General features: G+C 37.6%; 1 protein-coding gene across 1 annotated transcript; it reads right to left on the reverse strand.

The window, feature by feature from the left end:
- Positions 1-2,576: 2,576 nt before the first annotated feature.
- LOC139744305 (coiled-coil domain-containing protein 60-like) lies at positions 2,577-21,999 on the reverse strand. Its single transcript, XM_071654753.1, has 17 exons — positions 21,592-21,999; positions 19,703-19,875; positions 18,544-18,613; positions 17,243-17,370; positions 16,428-16,478; positions 15,534-15,758; positions 14,881-14,991; positions 14,195-14,306; positions 12,165-12,188; positions 9,797-9,986; positions 9,312-9,378; positions 8,693-8,768; positions 7,977-8,077; positions 6,290-6,433; positions 4,922-5,080; positions 3,881-4,070; positions 2,577-2,945 (listed from the first exon to the last, which is right to left on the reverse strand). The coding sequence occupies exons 1-17, from the start codon at positions 21,997-21,999 to the stop codon at positions 2,835-2,837; spliced, it is 2,340 nt and encodes a 779-aa protein (XP_071510854.1). The 3' UTR covers positions 2,577-2,834.
- Between the last annotated feature and the right edge of the window lie 204 nt (positions 22,000-22,203).

Below are 22,203 nucleotides of genomic sequence, written 5' to 3' on the forward strand. Positions count from 1 at the left end.
CCAGGATTCTAAGACCTCCATTGACTTAGCAAGGGATCTACCAGGGTCCAGTGCGCAATGGCTTACAAATGCACCCTGGCTTAACAGATTCGGCCATGACTTCACAACAAAGTTGACTGATCCTCACGCTGCAAGGGTATGCTTTCTGAAACTTAACAGTATCTTACCAGCAACAAAAAATAACATTTGAACAGAAGTCAATAAAATCAAATCACTTACTTCTTATTCTACTGATTGCACATTTGCCGATTTCATTCACATTACTTAACATGTTATTCATATTCACTCTACATGCTGTAATCATAATGGCATATCATCCTGTCACATTCGGATGTTGAAGAAGATGTCTCAAGAATTTCTCCAGAGTTCTAATGCTTTGCTTCTGCTGAACACAAGTACAGTCCAATCAAATCTCTTTAACTTTACAGCTTTGTTAATGTTATTGTGTTTTCTAGTCTATTTGTATGAGTAGCAAAGTGCGCTTAGAAACGTCAGTATGAAGCGCCATATAAATGCAATTATTATTATTATTATTATTATTATTATTATTCTACTTGTTTCTTAGTACAGTATTCATCGCATAATCGGGCATCTGATAATCGGGATCCTCGCTTAAATGATATACGCTTCCCAGAAACATTTCCAACGCACATTATTTTCACTGGATAATCGGGCGGGGACCTCTGATAAACGGGACAATTTTTCTTCAAGCAATCTTTGATTTTGTTAATATTTTACACAAAAAAAATCTACCAAAATACCACAACAATATTTCAAAGATTCCGTATCAGTTGTCGTTTACAACAAACTTACAAAGCAAGCTTCGGATTGGTGTGTTTTGACCTCCGTCCATCCAGTACATGTACATGCACAGCCACGAAAGCGCCGTGTATAAGTATCCATGCCATTGCAAAGCACATGCCTTCGCGAACATTCTTCTCCCCTACATAAGCAAAGCCATGTGCTCGCTTGCAATTCCTACTCGACTCACATCCAATAAAAAACATGCCTCGCTCATACAGCCCAGGCTGTGTGCGTTGTTTAATCTCAGTCATACACTCTGAGGGCAAAGTCCATTGTTATCGCGCGCCTTCGGATCTTGTTATCTACTGTCTTTGGTTTCAACTTTCAATACAGCTGTACACTGTGATCTGTGTGTACGTCACAATCTTCCTCATTTGTGACTGGGCAAAAGTTACGGGATTGAAATGAGGGCTATGAACAGTTACGTATTCAGTGAAATGGGGGAGAGAGTGGGAGGGAGAGCGTGAAAGATGAGAAGGGTTCAATGTATGTGCGAATACGTAACGTTTTATGAATCTAGACTATGAGCTGACATTGATTACGTGTACACGCGTGTTTGACAGAAGAATCGAACCCGGTTGCGATTACTCTACATCATTGCGAGAATGCAGGGAGAGCTGGGGGGTCGCAACGAGGGGTAGCGTGTTGTGTATTCATGTACATGTACAGTACGTCAGTATGCATATGTGTGTGTGTGTGTGTGTGTGTGTGCACTACATGTACATGTCGTATGCCGTTAGTGTATGGTGAGTACTCATCGCGAAATCGGGCACCTCGCTTAAAGGGGCCGTGTTTGCTACTCCCAACCTGTCCCGATTATGCGATGAATACTGTACTTGGTCAACATCCTGCATGCTGTAAATATGTCCAACATTCATTATCTGCCCAATATTACTCACCTGATCTGTGTATGATGTACCATTGGTACATTAGTACCTAAAAAATGATTGGGCTGAAATCCAACAGGATCTAAATACTCGGTTTCACACACTGTTTGCACCTTTGTCACCAAATGATTGTTCAGTGACATAGATATCACTGCTTTCAAATGTCATGCATTTTTTTTCTATAAAGAAAATACAAACGAAATGCTTGTACATTTTAACTATCCCCTCAGTAAGAACCAATCTGCTCATTGCATAGCTATGAAAGCTCACGTTTATAAAAACCAAACTATGATAGTAAAGACAAGTTGTCTTGCATGTAGGCAAACTAAACTGAAATTGCCTGAATGAAAGTATTCTTGGTTAAGTTTCTTTATTTGCCTTAAAGAGTTCTTTTCTAAGCTGTAACCAATTACTCATGAACATTGAAAACTTCACTTTAACTGCATCCAGACAGTAGCATGACTGGAAGTACATGGTAAGTTGGATTAAAGTATGACAGATATAATGTCATGTTCCACAATGATTTGTTTTTTCTTAGTTTACATAACATCTATCATTATCTGCCATGAGATATATGTGTAAAGTTGTCCATGTGTTAGAGACAAACATATTCAGTACTGAAGCAATGTAAGGCATATATTGCCATCAAGGCGACATACATATTTGAATAAATGTATATCAAATTAGTTTGATATTAATAAAAAATATAATTATGTTCATTAAATAATCATTGCGGTGGTGATACTCCACTGTATAATGTGTCTCTGAATTCAAGTTTACTAATCTTCTCAGCACTGTCTGAGTGCACATAATGTTTTCAAGATATCTCATGCATGGATTTAAACCCCTTTTTGAAGCTCATTTATGAAATATATATGAACACCCACATGCTTTCAAGAAGCAAGCAAGAAGCACTGAATATCTTTCTCTACCAATCACACCACAGGTTGGTCCTCCAGAAACCATTTGATGCTATAGCTGTCATGAAAAAGAAACCCTGGATAACCTTGAAGCCACATATTTGGTCCACATCTTGATATCTTGCAAGGTGATTGAGAAAGAACTAAGGTGCAGGGTCCAGAAACGGGCACTATCTGGTGGCAAGTATGGTTGGTATAGCCCACTTTGCCAATTTGAGGAGGATCACATGGTGGCTGGCGGAGCACTCTTTGATCTCAAGACGTTGGGCATCTCGGCATGATACCAAGCCTCAAACTCCTCCACCGACATCCCCACCACTTTCTCCCGCACAAACTGTCATGGAGAACGAAGACAAGATGAAATATTTAGAGTGGGCATATTATCCTCTGATGTCTGAACTTACAACAGTATTGTTAGTGCATTACACTAGGCCTATAATTTCAATGAAATAGACAATGTCTGAATTCTGAAATACATCCTCAACAAGATACAACCCTCAAGCCTTTGAATTTATTACAAGCAGGAGATTTTTTTTTTGTATGTTTTTGTCTAGACCGCCTCTTCCATGAAATTGTATGTCTTGAATTTCAGCTCAAACTATAAGCAAACTACAAAGCATTCTCAAGCTCTTTGTTTGGTGTTTAGGTGTCTGGTATACTTGGTCTCGTATCCCCCCCCCCCCCCCCCTTAGTCTAAAGAGAAAAAACAGAGAGAGAGAAAATAAAAGACCCTCTTTAATATTTATAAATCACCAGAAGAAAAGTCAAAGACTTCCTCTATTACAGTTCTTGAGCCCTTACCACAGATTTAAGGAACATACCTGTGGTCCCTCGACCCCCAAAGTGGGGATAGAGGAAGGGGGGGGGGGGGGACTGGGCTGGTATATCATTTTTATATCAGTGGCGGATCCAGGAGGGGGCACAATGGGTGCGCACCCCCTTTAATTTTGTTTTCTCCTTTTTTTTAAGAAATAAAAAGAAAAATTGAAAGGGGCGCGTGCACCTCCCTTTAATTTTTGTTCGTTGTTTTTTTAAAGAAACCATTCTTGACAGCTGATTGTACTGCACTTAAGCCCATTTTTTTTTTTTTTTTTTTTGCTTGTCAGCTGATGAAACCTGGAAGTGGCACGAGAAAATACCTGTTCAATTCCCCCCATTTGTTTTTTGCTTGTCAGCTGACTAAACCCGGAAGTGCGTTGCACCCCACATCCCCCCTTTACGGAATTCCTGGATCCACCCCGCAAAGAGCCATCACAATCTCCCTCTCACCTCAATCGCTGCACTGATGTCAGGGGAACAGAGCTCCCAGTGCCTCAGGCCAGACAGGACGTTGAGGAATTTCTGTGGCGTGGCCTTCCGGCTCTCGATCTTGCCGAGACTCTGGAGCTTAGTCAAGATGGCTGAGCAGGCCAGGTCATCGTTGATGTCCGGCGGTAGGTTGCGGACCAGCTCCTGGTACCTTTGTGCCCATAAAAGAAATGAAACATTCAACCTCCTTTATCCTCCTCTGGAAAAGGAAACTGAAGTAACCTGTCTCTGACACATATTCAACAGAGTACAGGGTTGTAACGGACTAGATTTGTAACGGACTAGACTATCTAGAAATTATTATGGCAGAAAGTATTCTGCCCTCTTTTAGCTTACACGTTTCAAGCTTTTCTTATGATTCAATGATTTGTTTTATTTTTCTCATTCCACTTTCAAATGTGTGTTATACATTTTGTATTGGATTGAGTTTTTGTAAATATTGTATTTGAAATAAATAATGTGATACTGGAAATAAAATTGGAATCAAACTGAATATGTGTGATCTCTTACAGTGGAACACCACATTAAAACTGACTTTGATGGATAAAGTGAAATGAAACAAAGGAGAGCATAAGAATTTTCATTGAGATCAGACAAAAGAAAGTTAAGTTTGTGCAACTTTATTCCAGTCAATAAAGTCAGCTGAAACAAATGTGTGTGAATTTTCACGTAAAATTACTATCAAATTGCTTAACAATTGTTCTGCATTGTCCGCTAACTGGCAAACACACTGGAGGGCTTTCTTTACCATTTGGCACAAAGGTTGGGAAACTAATTTGTTCATGAGTAGAGATTAACAAATCCCCCTAATCCCTATTCTGTCACCATGGCCTTCCTGTGGGATTGTACGGTGGCACATTAATACATACGAGCGGTCTTTCTAATCTACAATTGGGTCAAAGTAGGGATGGATGACGAAAAGCTGATGAAAAATCCTGGCACGTTAGGCTAAGCACACAGGCACACGAAGGGTTAAAGATGACAGGATTGGTGTGTGCCTACCATTTGCTCTCATCCTCCAGCTTCTTCTTCCTCTTGTTCTCCTCAGCGAGGAGCTCCTCCTTGTCTTGGCCCGCATCCTTGAGGAGCATCAGCTGGGAGCCGATGTGCATGTTGGTCCGGATGGCTTGGAACTTGCTCTCGCTCCGACTCAACCTCTTCCTGCATGACGGAAATATACAAGAACCATTTCATAATTCCCATTCTTCAACATAACACAAAGTTTAAGTTTGTCCAGTTTACAAACATCAACAGACATCGCTCTTTTGTTGTTGCTTTGTTCAGTCTTTAAACATCTATATTGTACAAAATCAAACTTAAAACACCTTGCTTTGTTCACATTATATAGCTAACACCCTCGCAAGTACACCGTGGTGTATACAGATGCTTAAAGGGACTGTACAGTACTGGGTGAGGTGGGGATTCATGTTTTGAACATTCCTAAGTGAGATAATGAGAAACCTCTTATGAAATATAAAAGAGCATGTAATTTTAAGAAGAATTCAACGTTTATTGGATGAAAATTGGTTTTCAAATGGCTGAGATATCCAAAAAAGTGATGATAATAATAAAAGGCGACAGGCCACGCCTTTTATTAGGATCTCTTTGTTTCACCTTGTTTTTGGATATCTCAGCCATTTCAAAACTAATTTTCATCAAATAAACTTTTGATACCCCTTAGAATTGCATGTTCTTTGACATCTCACAGAGTGGTTTCTTAATATCTCGCAAAATGTTAAAAGCTAAATCCTCACCTCGACCAGGGCACCATTTCACGAAAGTTGTCAGCGCTGAAAAGTTGTCAGCGCTGACAATCACCATAGTAACAGTCAGTGACAAGAGCGTCTCAGCCAATCAAAACCGAGGATTTTACTGAAATAGTCAGCGCTGACAACTTGTCAGCGCTGACTATATTGATGAAACACCCCCCAGAACTGTACACACCCTTTACCCTTCCTGCACCAATGAGTCAAATGTGCACAAATTTCACACATATACCTAAGGACAGGGAATTAAAGTAACATAAAGAGTGTTATGGTAATAAAGAATGCATTGAGTTGTAGAAGACATGTTCTAGGCTAATCAAGAAAGCCAAGATTTCTCAATTGCAAATGACCGCATCGTTAGTGTGTAAGTTGAACAGTTTTTCTCACAAATTCTATAGTGGGGGGTGGGGGGGGGGGGTAATGACTGGCATATGCATGCACTTGTGAAGAATATAATTACATATTTTTTAAATATCAGACTTTCATTTACCTAGTTGTTCAAGATTCATGGTTAGATTTCTCCCTATTGTGTACTCAGTCTCTTACATCAATTATGTGTTTTGATAATTAATCTTTAGTCCTTTGAAATGCAGTGGTGACTTACTTTTCCATGGCTTCCAGCTTGTCATGTAGATTTAGCGCCTGATCCTCTGTGACGTCAGCAAACTGGGTCCTGAGTTCAGCCGACAGGTAGGCGTGCTTGCGGCTTGGAAAGATTGGCTTGAATTCTTGGCTCCTGGTGGGTGCGCTGGGAGATGGATGATGATGGGAGAGAAGGGGTTAAGAGTGATTAGTCTGTTATAATGCTCATTATTAGATAGTCTACATAAATACTGGTCAGTGATTGGTCATAGTTCCATCACATGACTAATGTAAAGAAGATCAAAATCATAACGTTGTTAGCAGTATTGTCACTCCATGTAAAGTTATTCAAACAAATACTGCCCATGAAAATAATGAAAATATCTTTTATGTACATGTGGGATTTGTTCTTCTATTAGGGCCTATACGAATCACTTGGTAAGCAGTAGCATATGTGCACAGAACAAACAAGCTGATTAAACAAAAAATATATGCCCAGAAAACACAAGAAAAATGATGACGATATGACATGTACGTGTCTCTGTAGGTTTTGTTCTTCTATCCATGAATCATCAAGTAAAACACATGCACACAGACTGAGAGATTACTTGTGTGCATAAACATGTAAATGCACAAACACACATAAATGCATAATTGATCAATAGCACTGCTACTAGACTTTGTTAGTGTCTGAACAAAAGCCTCCAGAATCCTAAAGTACGGCCAAGAAATTGGTCGTAGATTATGCATGAACATACACACATAACAAACTAACAGGAAGCCAAACAAAGTATACACACATTAAGTCTGCACACATATACACACAAGAGAGGCATAAATGGACACAACTTTGCATGAGAGCAGACACAGGGAAAATTGACATACATTGATTGCTGCAGTTGTTTTCAGTGCATAACAACAAATTAGCATTAGAATGAAACAAGGCTAAGAAACCTTACAAATGCAACCACTTTGAAAAGAAATAATAATGAAGTGACTTAGATGGTTTCGATTCACTCAATGACAGAACAAGGAGGAAGAAATTCTTCAGAGTGAAGAAGAAATATAAGAGTATACAAACTTTAATACTCATTGCCTGCCATTATTTGACACACAATTGCCTGCCCCCCTGACTCTTAAATCAGTGCAGGTGTCTGGTAATAGACTCATCATGTTTGAATGCACCTGAACAATGGACCCCTTATTAAAGAACTTTGTAGTCCTCACTGGGGAAAACCCCATGTAACCCCTTTAAAACCACTTCCTGGTTATACCATTGAGCTAGGATTACTGATGCATGATACCAGAACCAATGCAAGAAAGTTTATCAATGATCCAAAGTCTGTAGCAACATTAGTCAACAACCAAAAAAAAAAAATAGAAAAAAGAAATGAAGTGCTTAACAAAGTTGGAATGACAGACTTTGATCAGACTTCAGTGCTTATAGGTACAGCAAGTCTTATGTTGGGCTTGGTCAATTAAATGATATACATTGTACCAATGCCAGTTAGTAATTTCGGCAAAGTCCAAGCTTGTATCAAAATATGTACATATAGAAAGGGAAAGAATTTACTGCAATCAAGAAGACACAAAAGATGGCCTTCATGGATCATGGTGGGGGTGATTTTTGTATCCACCAACAGAAAGAACGAATAAAGAGAAAAGAAGAGAAATGAAGGTCTAATCATACTGAAGAGACAAGCTCTCACCTTTTGGTCCTGTGGAGTTTTCTATTGGTGGATGCCACCCATGTGCTCACTTGTTTCTCTCTTGGCCTCTGCTGCTTGTCTTTCTCCTCCAGATCTTGTTTCTATGGAAACACAGAATGAAAACAACTCATTCTCATATGTAAATTGAGAAAAAAGGAGTATAAAATTACACTTCTCATTTACAGTTAAATTTTGCGAAAGGTGATGTACATAAAATGACAAATCGCAAAGCTGTGAAACTTTGAGCCACATCTTGTTGGTGGTAAACATACAATCGTAGTCATAATTGGATGGAATTCTTGCATGGCAGGCAAACACTTCAATTGACAACACTGCTATCATTTCTCTGCATTTTTTCTTGTGATTTTTTTATTTATTTACTTTTTTTTTTGGGGGGGGGGATGGTGCATAGAACAACAAATATTGAAGAGAACAAAGGCAGATACAAATAGAGAGAGATATATACATAGAAAGATAAATAGATAGATAGATAGATAGATAGATGGATAGATAGATAGATAGATAGATAGATAGATAGATAGATAGATAGACAGATAGATAGATAGATAGATATACAGATAGATAGATAGATAGAGGGATAGGGAGAGAAAGAGAATCAAGAATGAAATGAGAAAGGAAGGGGAGGCTGTGACACTGGTGGCAGAAGAAATTTAACAAACTCTGATCATCGCTAAGAGTCAAGTACCAAAACTCACCGATAACTTGTTTCCAACAGCCTCGCTCTGCTTTGTTGAGGGAGTCCCAGAACGGTCACTTAGTACTGAAGGAGATCTGTGTTGGGCAGAGGCACAAAGAGATATGAAATATATGACTGATCTACCTCATAAATGATACAATACACCCACATAAGTTGCTCCTTCAGTTTCATCTGTTAATATAAAATAGGATGCACATTGTAGATGGACCTATCTTCGATATTTGTTGATATAGTAAGAGCACATGTGAGAAAATAAACACTTGAATGCCTAACAGTGACCAAAACATATCATCTCTTTTATGATTTGACATGGGCACATAATTTCAAACATATGTAGCATAAACTGAGCCTTATATCTGTAACATTCATTCAGATGCTTTATCGCATTCTGCTACGAACATATTCAATGATCCATGATACAAGATTAGAAAATTTAACAAAAAATCAAAATATTTCATTGTGTTACAGATCCAAATCATTGGTTTTGCTAGAAAAATGTTGTATTTGCCACTGAAGTGAAGCTGAATATTGCGAGGTCTCCTAGCAATTAGAACCACAAAGTATTACACAAGTGGTGTAGTATGAAGTGCCAAAGATATGGCATAACTTTCACTCACCTGTGTTTTGGAGTATCATGTTCTTCTTGTCTGCCTAAAAGAGAAACACTGTCTGGAAGATCTCCAACTGAATAAAAGATATGAATAAAAAGTACAAGTAAGAAAATAGAGATGACTCAATGATTATAGCAAGAATACATTTCCTTTCCATGGCATATTTTTTTTTCTTAAAGCATCAAATATTTCCTTCTTTTGTTTTTGTTCTATACTATCAGGGGGACATTTTAAATTCTAGGTTTGACAAATTTTTTGCTTGGAAATTGATAAAACAAACTAAATTGAAGAATAACACTAAATATGATGACCGACTTTTCTATATGATAGAAAATAAAGAATGGTTGTGCTAGCCTGGTGCTAGCAACTTTTACAATAGTGCAATTCTTCTAGCAGATGACCCTGGAGAACAGTCTTTTATTCATAGTGATAGGAATTTGCCATCAGAAAAATTTCAGTCACTTTTGTCCCACAAAAAGTCTGCCACTAACCCTTGTCAGCTCCTGCTTCCAAGAAGGAGCTGGTGGTGTCATCATTCTTGGGTGAGGCTGGGGGCTCGACGGAGCTATGGCCCATGACGGACATGGGCCGGTTGAAGCTGCTGGCTGAGAGACGCCGAACCGTCCGACTGAAGCTGGAGTTCTGGGTGGCCAGGAACCCTCTGGTGTTTGCTCGTGATTTCTGTGAGAAGAACGACATTGTGGATGGAGGATAAACTAGTGTACTGTATGTCAATACCGCAAGATGTGTGAGAGAAAAATTCATATTTGTGAAATTTTTATACATTTTCTTGATACTATTCTACTGCTGTAACATCATGAAAAGTTGTAGAGGTCCCATTTGTATGATGTATAACTTGAAATTAATCAAAACTGTGAAAAATTCATGATTTTTGAACAGATTGTCCTTCTGAGCTAAGGACTTAAGCACCATCTCAAGGATCTTAGCTTGCACCTTCAATTCCAAGCACAACAAATGTGGAAATTACTTGGTATATTTATCATTTTTGGTGTAGCAAAAGATTATTTCGGGAATTCAAAATGGCAAGTAAACAGACTTAATAATATCACACTCATTTTCATGTTATAACATCACTAACATTGTGTTTCATAAGAAGAGTTATATCAATATCATGTCTTTAGGGAAAATGGTTAAAATAACACGAACACAATGTGCATGATACACTAAATATCCAACGATTTCTAGCAAATGCCATATCTCAACATCACTCCAACTATTCACAACTCTCAATGTGTTTTGAAAAAGAAGTTTTACAGTTAATTCCACAGGTCAATAAAATGCACATGGTGAAACTGAAACACACTGAAAATGAAGAGTGCTATGTCAATCAATCTAACATCACAGGTGTTAACATGACACTGTACTTAAAAAACTCACTACAGCAAAAAAACATGTTCAACTTTTACCATCCTCGATGAACATTTAGAAATCATGCTTCCAGCCTCAAGTACAGCTTGATTTCCTTGAAGCTTCTTTTTTTTATGAAGATTTTTAATTTCTCTAAAGTAAGCTGATCGATGCAAAGAGACAACAAATATTAATTATTAGTTAGCTCTCAGAATTATTATTATTGCTTTTAATATCATTGAGTTGGACCTATTTTCCAGTAAAACACTGTCTTATCAGCTTTAGAAAAAGACTGATAACATGAAGATTGTCTCTGCTGTCTATGAGAGGTAGACTCTGAAAAATCAAAATGTGTAAAGGTTGAAATTATTCTCCCCATGACGAGGCTTTTTCAAATTATCCTGTTCCTGATGTGTGACAAGAACGCCCCTACCACAGTGTAGCACTGCCATATCACACAATCACACTACAAGTGTGTAAGGTAACAATGTTGCCCCTGACAACACCAAATGCAAATTATGCATACATAATGAGCATGGACATATATCTTCCATGATTCCAGTGTCACAGTGTTGATTACAGCTACACTGTAATGTAAACCAAGTGTCAATGATTTATAACGTACATGTATGTCATTACAAAATATGATCCATCACAGGTGTAAAGAATAAATTGTAAGGAGGATTGCAATGATCATGCATAGTTTGTCAATATCTACATTAACATCCACTAATTTTGTTTGTCTCTGTCAAAAGAATGTTATTAGGAGGAATGTCATGCATAAATATTGTATGCTTATTTGTTATCAAACACTGTATATAACATATTTATTCCTATATCTAATACATGACGTACCTAAGTACACTGTAAGGTAAGATGAAAACTAAAATGAATGATAATAATTGATTACTCTGTAGGAGGGCTCTTGAGAATATCCTTCAACAATAGATTGAATACATGTCCTTGTGGTTCTTATTAAAAGACCCAAAGCAATTCCAATTTTATGATCATAATTACTGTACAATCAGAATTAAAATCATCAGTCTTAATGGCATACATTTTCTATTATCATTAGAATCATTATCAACATTTTTGAAATCACTGTTATTACTACTACTATACTCTATTAGTATAATTACTTCTACTATACTACCACTGATGTGGCTGATGTTACCCTATAAGTTGTACTCCCAGTGCTACTGCTACTACTATTGCTGCTGGCGGTGGTGGTGTTGCTGCGACTATATTTACACTATACTACTATGAATTACTACTAACTATCAATTAAAACAAACAATGCTGTAATCCTCACATGGCCATTACAGTGGTGAAATAAAAGAAGTATTTTTTTTTTCATTAGAAAATGGCATGAACATCTAATGCAAAGTTATAAAAAAGACAATATTAAACACTTCGGTGCATTTTGCACACTGTGCATGGTTGTTAGTACACATTCTCACTGCACTCTAAATATTGGATGAAATGTGTTACCTGGAACAAACTGGGCAAACCAGCCTATATATCAAGGGAATAATAAGTCAGGATCATGAATTAACAACCCAAGGGCTAATAAATGATGTAAACAAAGAATACCATTGGATATGATATGCCATATACACAAGATAATATGATGGGAAAAAGTGATGCAATGGTACATTTTGAATCACATATCATGCAACTACAATTTATTTGTTGTGAAAGGTAGAATTAGTTCACTTTGATTACTGTTGTATCACAATACTATATCAAAGGATACATGTACACCGTGGTTATCATTACTATATTAGTCATTATAAAAATAATACACAAATGTCACACAAATTTGTGGGATATAAGATGATTACCAGGTGGGTACATAATTATGTATATAAGTACATAATAATGCCCTCCTGGTGTTACATTGCTCTTTTGCTGTGACAATTTCATTATCACAGAGCTTCTGAGCTAGAATTGATCTTGTAATGTAACATCACAGGTGTTCTTGGGGTTTAGTAAAAAGATATCTATTCAGCTATTCTGATCTCTTGGGTCTGAATGTGTGAATGAGGTACCACAAATTTATGTTCCCTTTATCTGATTGGGTAAATTTCAATGTGTGCTTACAAATTAAGTAGTGAAAGAATGAACTAGTGCATCAACTGAGGCACAAACTCACTGCGGGCTGCACAACACTAATTTCAGCCCAGAAATAAATGCAAGCAAATTTGTTGCTTGCTGTATGTAGTACCATTATGCATTTGATCCTGTTACAGTATATGGTTATGAAATGAAATATATCTGTATTGTACAAAATGCACAATCAAGATAGGCTAATGTGCATGGTATTTCTCTGATATTAGATTGTGCAAAACGATGTTTGCATGCATGTGCACGTGTAATACGTTTCCATAACAGAGTCCAGGTATTTACCTAAAATATTTTTTCCCTTTTTTTTCAATCAGTATGAATACAAAAGCTAAAGATGTAACATTTGGAAATGAGGAATTTAAAGGATGGGAATGATTTTCTTACTGCTTAAGATAAGCAAGCATATAAAGATGCTACATGTTACAATATCATTGCTGCACAACAAACATACATGTATGGAAGCATGTTGTGTTTGCACGATAAAGAAATGTATGCACTTTGGATTCAATTGATTATAGCATGATTATCATAACTGTGCAAAAACTCAAGTGAACAATGGTTTAATGTTTGATAATGACTGATTATATTCTGAGAGTAAAACAATCAAACAGATAAATTGTAGTCATACTTGTTCACTTCCCCTCTTCCCCTGGTTAACACAGATGATTGCAAAGAAAAAAGATATCAAAGTATATGATTTAATTGGCATGCATTTGTGCCTAGCATGATTGTTAAGCCAACAAGTATCATATCACTGGCATGGTAGAATTGTAAACAAAAGAAGTGATTTTGTACCACGGTAATTAAAGCATACTCTGATGGTATGAATGATTAGCAAATGATTGCAGTCCAATCATTTTTGGATTGCTTAAACTAAATCAGCAGCAGCAGTTGTGATAGACCCTCTTGGTAATGAATTGAAAATTTATGCATTTTTTTTTCCAATAAAATAGCTCTTGACCACCATAAAGCTTGCCAGAAGCTACCTGGCAACTACTACATGAATTGCTGCCTATTGGACTTAATTGGAGTGAGCAGGTGAATGCAATGATTCATTACTAGGCGGTAGGAAAAGAAATATTCATGACTTGTAACATTATACAGAAATGACCTATTGACATCGAAGTTCCGAACCAGGTTTCTATTTTCTCAATTTCTTTCATTCAGACATTTACTCTTTCTATTTACACATCAACACATCAGTGCTAAATTCTATCATAATATCGTATCCCAAGTTACTTCAAAGAGGTCACATTTTCTCATGCAATAATATGAATTCAACAATCTTTATTGGCCTTGTTAGCAGTGAAAGTTATATCTAAAGTTATTAGTGCTGCTCATGCATGTCTGCCTTTAGTCTTAGTTTCCATAGCAACAGAGTTAAAATGACTTACCAGGTGGCCAGCACCCTCCCCTGTGATGAAGGCATTCCACCTTGTATCGAGGTTTTTGTCTTTCCTCAACTTCTGCACAGTTGTCTTGCAAAACGTCTTCTGCTCCAGAGATCTGACATGCAGTAACAAGTGAAGGTGATAATATGGTCACATACTGACAACTTGTACAATTCTGGGACTTGGGTACACATTTCTTTGTCTTTCCTCAAATTCTGCAGGGTTGCTAGGCAAATGGTTTGTTGTTGTAAACACAATGCACCAAACTCATGAAGGGTATTGTTATATTTGCATAGGTACAGAGTCTTAGTCTACTGCTTTGAAATAAAAAAAAATTGTTGCCTGGCCTTGCTTCAATTGTACTATAACATGCTACAACTGTATGCAAACATGATGAGCCCCCCCCCCCCCCCCCGCATCTGCCACTGCACAAAAATGTCTGTGACCTCCTCATTTGTGAAAATATATGTTTGTGAAAATAACAGCTTTAATAGTATCAAGCAGATGTTATTGTTCCCAACATTTTCCCACCATATCTGATATAATTGATATTTCTTGTCATTGTTCTCCTACATTTTTAAAGGTGAAAAGACGTCTAGCAGCACTGCCAATCATGATTAAAAGAATGCAACACATCACACAATCCAGGAAGCAAAAAATCCGGTGGAAAAAAGAGGACACCAACACACCTATACTTGATGTTCCAGCATTTGCTAATTGGTTCCATGGCTGCTGGAGGCTCTATCGTCATGGCTTCCAGGATCCAATTAACTGCACACATCTGGCGGAAGATAGCTCTCCTGTAAGACAAGAAACAACAAGAGGAGACTATCTTAAGCACAAACAGGGCAATCGTATACATGTAAGGATCCCAAATTCTGTGCTGGACCTTTATGCAATCAAAAGATTCTGAATGATCACTAGTCATAAAATGGAAATGTAAGTTTACAGCATTTTTTTCTTTTCTTTTTTTTTTGCAGAAAAAAATTGCTTGGTTGATGACAATCATGTATAATATGTCTTAGAGAGCTTGCACTTTATATTCATCTTCATACTGATATACTGATATATATCATGAGCAGATTTTTCTGCTTTAGTTAGGCCTACATGTAATTTAGTATCCATGTTTCTTTGGTATCTCTCATTTTCCTTGCTTTTTCTTTCTTTTCTTCAAATGAAACTTATCATTACATTAATTGTTTTTCTATCATCATTCTCAGTATGTTAGAATGCAGTATATACCACTGTACAATACAATATCTGTATCTAACAGAACCATCAATACATATCATACATTGAGCCTGCTGACTGTATAATACTGCCTATGACCATTATATCTTACTTGTCTGATTCATCACTCTCTGGATCAATGTTGATGTTGGAGTGGCAGGGGGTGTAAGGGCGTGGCGGCTCGACCAGTCTCTTGCTCCTCCTCCTCTTGTTTGGGGAGGATGCCATGCTCAGGATGGACTTGGAAGAAGCCATCGTCATGGCAGTGGGTGGTGGGGCGTGGTCTGCAGAGGATGGCTGATCCTCCTGGCTCTCTGGCTGGGTAGATGGGGTATCGCTGTAGGAAAGGGGGAGCAGCAAAATGGTAGTTAGTATTTATCAGAGAACCAGCTCTCAAAAAAAACAAACCAACAAACAAACAAACAAACAAACAAACAAACAAACAAACAGACTCCCCAAACATTTTTTTTTTACAATACTCAAGACCTTTTAGATCAAAGCAAGCCCTTCAAGAAACACTCCATTCAAGCATGACTGAATAAACATGTCGTGCATCATATAAAGCTCTAAAGGGTCTAAAATTCCAGCTCTGGTCATATTAAACGCATATAAATAGGCCACTCACTTTTGAATTCTATCATTAACTGAATCCAAAGTTCTGCATTTTCATTAAGAAGTGTGATAGACTGAGAGAGTTCAAAGGACAAATCAAAGCAGAAAAGATTGCTCAATATTGGTAATGAGCATTATATTTTCATACAGATGGAATTACCATTTCAAAAGACTTTTACACAATATACTGCATAGATACAGACATATAAATCCTCAAAGAGGGTAGTTTGGGTTCTATAAGGGCCACTGGACACTATAATGCCATGAAGCTGTGCACAGTTTGGGCAATTGTTGAATTTATGCCCAGAATTTCAATCAATTTGAATTGAGGATTCATCAAATGAGGATTTAATTACGCATCATATTCTGCTGAATTTCACACATCAGTACTTACAACTGGAATGTCACCTCCTTTCTGCTCTCTGGTCTCTGCGTCATGTACAAACTGCAGAATAAAATAGAATAAAAATGTTAGAATGTATTGCTTAGAACATTACAGGTCTTCTTCATTTCATTTCATTTATTCCATTTTCCAACAAATATAATCATTTGAATATAGTCATTTGACTAAAATAATAAAGAAACATTTGAATATACATAATAACACAACAATGTAATGAATTCCTGTGATTCTTTCTAACTTCACAGTGACAGAGAATGAAACCTTAAGCTATAGCTTCCATCTGTTTTACAATACACTGAAATATACAATGGTACAATGAATAGAAACAACAGCTTTAACATAACCCTATCGCTAAACACAATCATACTGCATCTAAATGTGATGTCAACTTCCGTTTGTACAATGGAGAATATATACTAAGGTTACAAGCTTTTGATATCATTCAGATCTACATATAAAGAATATGTTCGCAAAAACCGATAAGTCCATTTTTAAAGATTTTGAAGTACGGTCTCTGTCATACAGTACAAAATAATACCTTTTTAATGATATATTGGTCATTACATATAAAGGTACATTTTTGAAATTATGGTCAAAAGAAGCAAAAATGTTCTTATTATTCTCTTTATTTTTCTTGACCTTTAATCGCAAATATCGGCAAATATGGACTTATCAGTCTTTGCGAACAAACTCTTCACATGGCACATCAAGTGCATTGCTGAATGAAACATAAATCCAGGATTTGGGCAAAGTAGTTAAAAGTAGTGACAGTATTCCTGGGTCTGAATGGGTCAGGTGACCTTTACCTGAGACTTTCTTCTTTCTCTAGCTCCTCATCAGTCTCGCCCTCATCGGATACCTCCACCACGGCTGGCTGCCACTCCGTCTTCCTCAGCTGCTCCTTTCGCAGCCTTTCATTGTGTTCGGCATTCACCTACAAAACGAGCAAATTGGTTCCACGAATTGATAGTTTCACATACCACACTTGACATCTCAAACGTGCACATTGTGTCATATGCATACACTTATAGAACTTGAACTTCCAATTCACAATATATATTGAATTTATCTATCAATTCACAATATATAGACTTGTACTTATTTGGTCATTTAACAAACTTTGATCAGCTAAAAAAAAGAAAAGAAAAGTAGCTCACTTTTGTTTAAAGGAACGACCTCTATGCAGATCTTTTTTTTACCCAACATGCAACAAAATCTGCACCCGGTAAGATTTTAGTATATTTGAACTATCTGCTCTCTGGTATATTATGATGTCATAAACTGCCAGCCTATGAGCCTACTAGTATTGAATGACGCTATGAAATGTCTACCTTTGAACCATTGATACATGTATTGTATCCTCTGGAAGCCCCATTTGAGAAAATAATCACCACATGATTGCCACCATAAAAACCCTTACACCCTTCATAATTGTACTAAAGGTCAGTGTCAAGTAGTAATTATTGGATGACCCTTGAAAATGTTATGATGAAAAGGGACAAGTACAGGATTACACTCTACATTACACTGGCCACAGTCACACTGGCAAAAGATCGCACAGTTTAATATTGTAATCTTTAAGATCTTGAAGTTTTGCCAGTGTAAACCGCAAACTTCACGCGAAACTTCTTGCAAAACTTCCCACTCAAACTAGGGAAATTTAAGAGACCTCAACCCATGACTGGGTAGTCTGAATGCTCGCAGCTGAAACTTCATGAAGATTGTCACATGACCAGTCCTCCAACTGTTTGCGGGCAGTGCCTCTAAAGTGCATGGTCAATGGGTTGCACATGTGTGCATTGCTATGTCAAAATCAGAGTTGACAGATGACACACACTTCCAACTTCTTTGTTGTGCATGCACACCAGAGACCCTAAGTTTGTGAACTTAAACTTCGAGAAGTTTGGCCCCAAGTGTGGCTGGATGAGCACACTTCACAAAGACTTCTCGATCTTAAACTTCATGATCTTTTGCCAGTATGACTGCGGATAATGTCTCATGGTCTTTATCAGGAGCTGGTCATCAAACTACCATATAAATTGGCTGAAATCACGAGGTAGAGAAAGCAGGACGGGTATTCATGTCATAAATGAAATTTTTGACTTACCCTTGTTTCTTCCTGCTCCCGTATCATGGTAAAGACACCATGTCCCAACTTGGCCAGTTTGACCATTACCCTGGAGAAAAAAGAAGAAGACCATATATACCAGTAATATGAACAAGGAAGAATATATATGGTAGATATAGAGATATTAGATGAATAGACAGACAGTGAGAGAAGAGAGAGAGAGAGAGAGAGAGAGAGAGAGATGGGGAGAAGGAAGAGATTAGAAAGAAATACAGATCGAGAGACAGCAATAAGAAATGCAACAAAGTTTGAGAATGGGAAATTGTATCTACACTATCAATGCTCATACATGTATATACAGTGTACAACACTGGATGAAATTTCATTTGTGTACACCAAACATATAAGCTGGGGCATTTTGTCTAGTATTGTGGGAGAACCAAAAATGGATAATGTGATATACAGAATTCCTCTCATGCACTTTCAATTTCAATATCAAACATTAATCTAAACCATGTATATAAGCTTGTAATGAACCCTCCACTGCATATCCTATAAATGTATCTCAGTGAATAGATTTTGTTTGTTATCCCTATGCAGTGCAGTTCAAATTTTGTTGTAGTAGTGTACTTTAGACTATTGGACAGCATCTGAACTTTAACTCATGTAATATTTGCTGTAAAGAATTTTCTGATTCACATCACAGCTATTTTCAATCTATGATGTGAAAATTGAATACAATATATTGCCTAAAACAAAAGCATAAAGTGTGTTTTAGTTTAAGTGGTGACGATGATGAATTCAGAATTCATGGTGAAGGATAAGTGGGCTCAGTATATTGATGAGCTCTTGCCATCATCTCAAACTGTATCAAACACTCATTATGCCAAGCAATATGCAACATATGAAGAGTTGCATAGGAAAATGGGATGGCGCCATTTTCAAACATTCTAAAGTACCTAAGTCCATTATAAGATAGAGAGAATAAATCCTTTCCAGTGACAACTCACTCGTGATTTTGACAAGGAATATTTTGAAGTTACGATAAAAGATATCCTTTATTTTCTCATCATTTTCTTTAAAGTTTTAATTGTAAACATCTCAACTTAACAAGAATGGAGTTAGCTTGCTTTATGATAAAATTCTTCATATTTTGTTCATGATAAACATTGATCACTGCTGGTTCTGTGAGGCATACCTCCCTGTCGAAACCTCTTTGTTGAGGGACTTGTGGTTCTTGTTGTTCCGTCGGATGACAAACTTGTAAGGTTTGGGTCTGTCGGGGTCCTCCTCAGCCCCCTTGTCCTTCCCATCTTTGTCTTTGTCTTCCCCATCCTCGTCGGACGGCTTGAGGGGCTCATCGGCAGCGGGCTTAGGGAGAAAGAGGAAACAGATGAGATGAAGCATTTAACAAACCCTGAACTAATGTTCGCACTTTACAACAGCAGCCAAATATATCTGAAATAATGCATACAATGTATGTGTATGTTACTAAAATACATTCAGACAAGTTGAAGTTGGAGTATCACCACTAGCAAATCATATACTGTATACGCTATATATTTCGCGGGGGTTTTATTTTCGCGAATTTCGCGAGTCGGGAGCTATTCGCGAAATTAACAACATGCGAAAATATTACCTTCCAAAATGAATCCCTTGCCTTGATGATACGAACATTTCTGTACTAAAATTTTAGTATACCATGTCACGGCTTACCGAACAGACCATACTGGCTAAGCTTGTTTACGCACGTCCACGTCTACCGTACTTACGAATACTGTAACTTTGTTAGAGAGCCAATCCATTATCGCAAGGGGACCACTCGTCAGAAATCTAGCGCGATGGACTTAACCACTTCAAAAATGTTGAATTCTAACTTACTAGTTCGCAGAGTTTGGTAAGTTTTTTTCATGCAGTGTATAACTAGTATCATTCTTATTTGCTAGTAAGTTGAAAATTCACACTTTCTTTGCCACTTCATATTTTCTCTGGTCCCCCAATCGCGAATTTAACCACTCGCGAAAATGTGTGACAGCGGCAATTCGCGAAAATTTATGTACGCGAAAATTATAGCGTATACAGTATATGTATACAGAAGTATATTTGTATGTCAGCTGTTGTAGGGACTATGTTCAAACATTGTTGATCGCACATACAAAGTTGAGATATGTTATAATTTTAACACAAAAAACGGATATCCTACTATACAATGTAGATGCAATACATCAGAAGGGACTTAGAATAATTGTGTGAAAATATAAATATTAAACAAAATGTATGAATTACAACTTTTTAATCTCGGTATAAGAGAGATGAGACTTCACTTTTGTATGTCCATATTCTACATGTAATGTCATACATGATGTATTTCGTAATGGAATTGCATGACATACAGCTGTACATGCGTATTGTTTTTTTTTTTCAGTTCTTGTATGGGGAAAGGTCAAAGTATATGAAATTGTGCTGCAAAATGAATGTATTTGTCTCATTTTCAACTGAGACACTGTTTACATGTAATTTCTGCTATACTGAACATCATGCACCTACATTTGTATATGTCACTATATTTATTACAGGATATACTAACTGCGACAGCCGCCACACGCAGTGTGGCGGCTGCGCCGTGCTCCCATAAAAGATCTTCATGTTGAACAAACGGGTGCCTTTGCGGCGCTATATTTCCTTAATTTTTCAACAGAAACTACTAGGAATACTTACATGGGTCGATGAAACCTAAATGACTATCATCGGCGACTGTTTGATGCATTTCATTGCTTGTGATGCACAAAACGATGTCTTATAAGCAGCTCACCGATGTTCACAGAATTCACAATCACTTGCACAAGCGCACAGAATACTTGAACTATAACATAAGCGAAACTACTAAGGATATACCAAACTGTTCCAAAACTCTATGGAAATAAATCTATGAAAATGAAACAATTATATAAACAAATCACCACAGCTTTAACACACCTAGTGTATTTCACTGTCGGCCTACTACTTATAATTGTTGAAAAAGTTGATAAGTATGGATGAGGATGCAAATATGTGATTTACTGAAGTGTGTTTCTTCAGTATTTTAACACTCACTTCTTGAAGCTGCCCCAGAGCAGACAAAATTAGCTGCTTCGAGTCAAGTTCCAGTGGGCCTCCCAGCAACTCGTAGGGCTTGTAGTTGACTGACTTGTAACCCTGTTCATTCATCTGTTTGGTCCTTCTGGCGTAATTATCCAGGAAAACTTGTTCCCTGTTGGGCGAAGCGCAGTTGTAGTGGCTGTCGGACCGAGCGAGTATACGAAGGCCCTGGTGAGATTTCAGCGGCAGCGGCCGGGTCTGTATGCAGGCGGAGTCGTCTTTGCCCGCGGGAGCGCTGGAGAAGGCGGCATGGGAGCGAGCGACGTCGAGCACGGCTTGGTGGGATTTGATGGGTGCGCTCTTTCCAGCGTTCCGATGTTCGTAGCCCTTAACCGGCATACTTTTGGTGTGCATCATCGATTTCATAGGTAAAAAAACTAGTTGACTAAATTTACCTGGCGATAACTTCACAGCGATGCATGACAAATATTATGACATGACATGTTCCGCGACAGCGAACAGCTGCAGCTACGGGACACAGAGCGAAAAGTTTGTTGGCTCACACCAACTTCATTGAACTGTTCACTGCTTCGGATATAGACGAAGCAAATAGAATGATCA

The sequence above is a fragment of the Diadema antillarum genome, unplaced genomic scaffold (assembly GCF_040938485.1).
Source record: "Diadema antillarum isolate AM-2024a unplaced genomic scaffold, OU_Dant_1.0 seq00001157_RagTag, whole genome shotgun sequence".
Taxonomy (NCBI): domain Eukaryota; kingdom Metazoa; phylum Echinodermata; class Echinoidea; order Diadematoida; family Diadematidae; genus Diadema; species Diadema antillarum.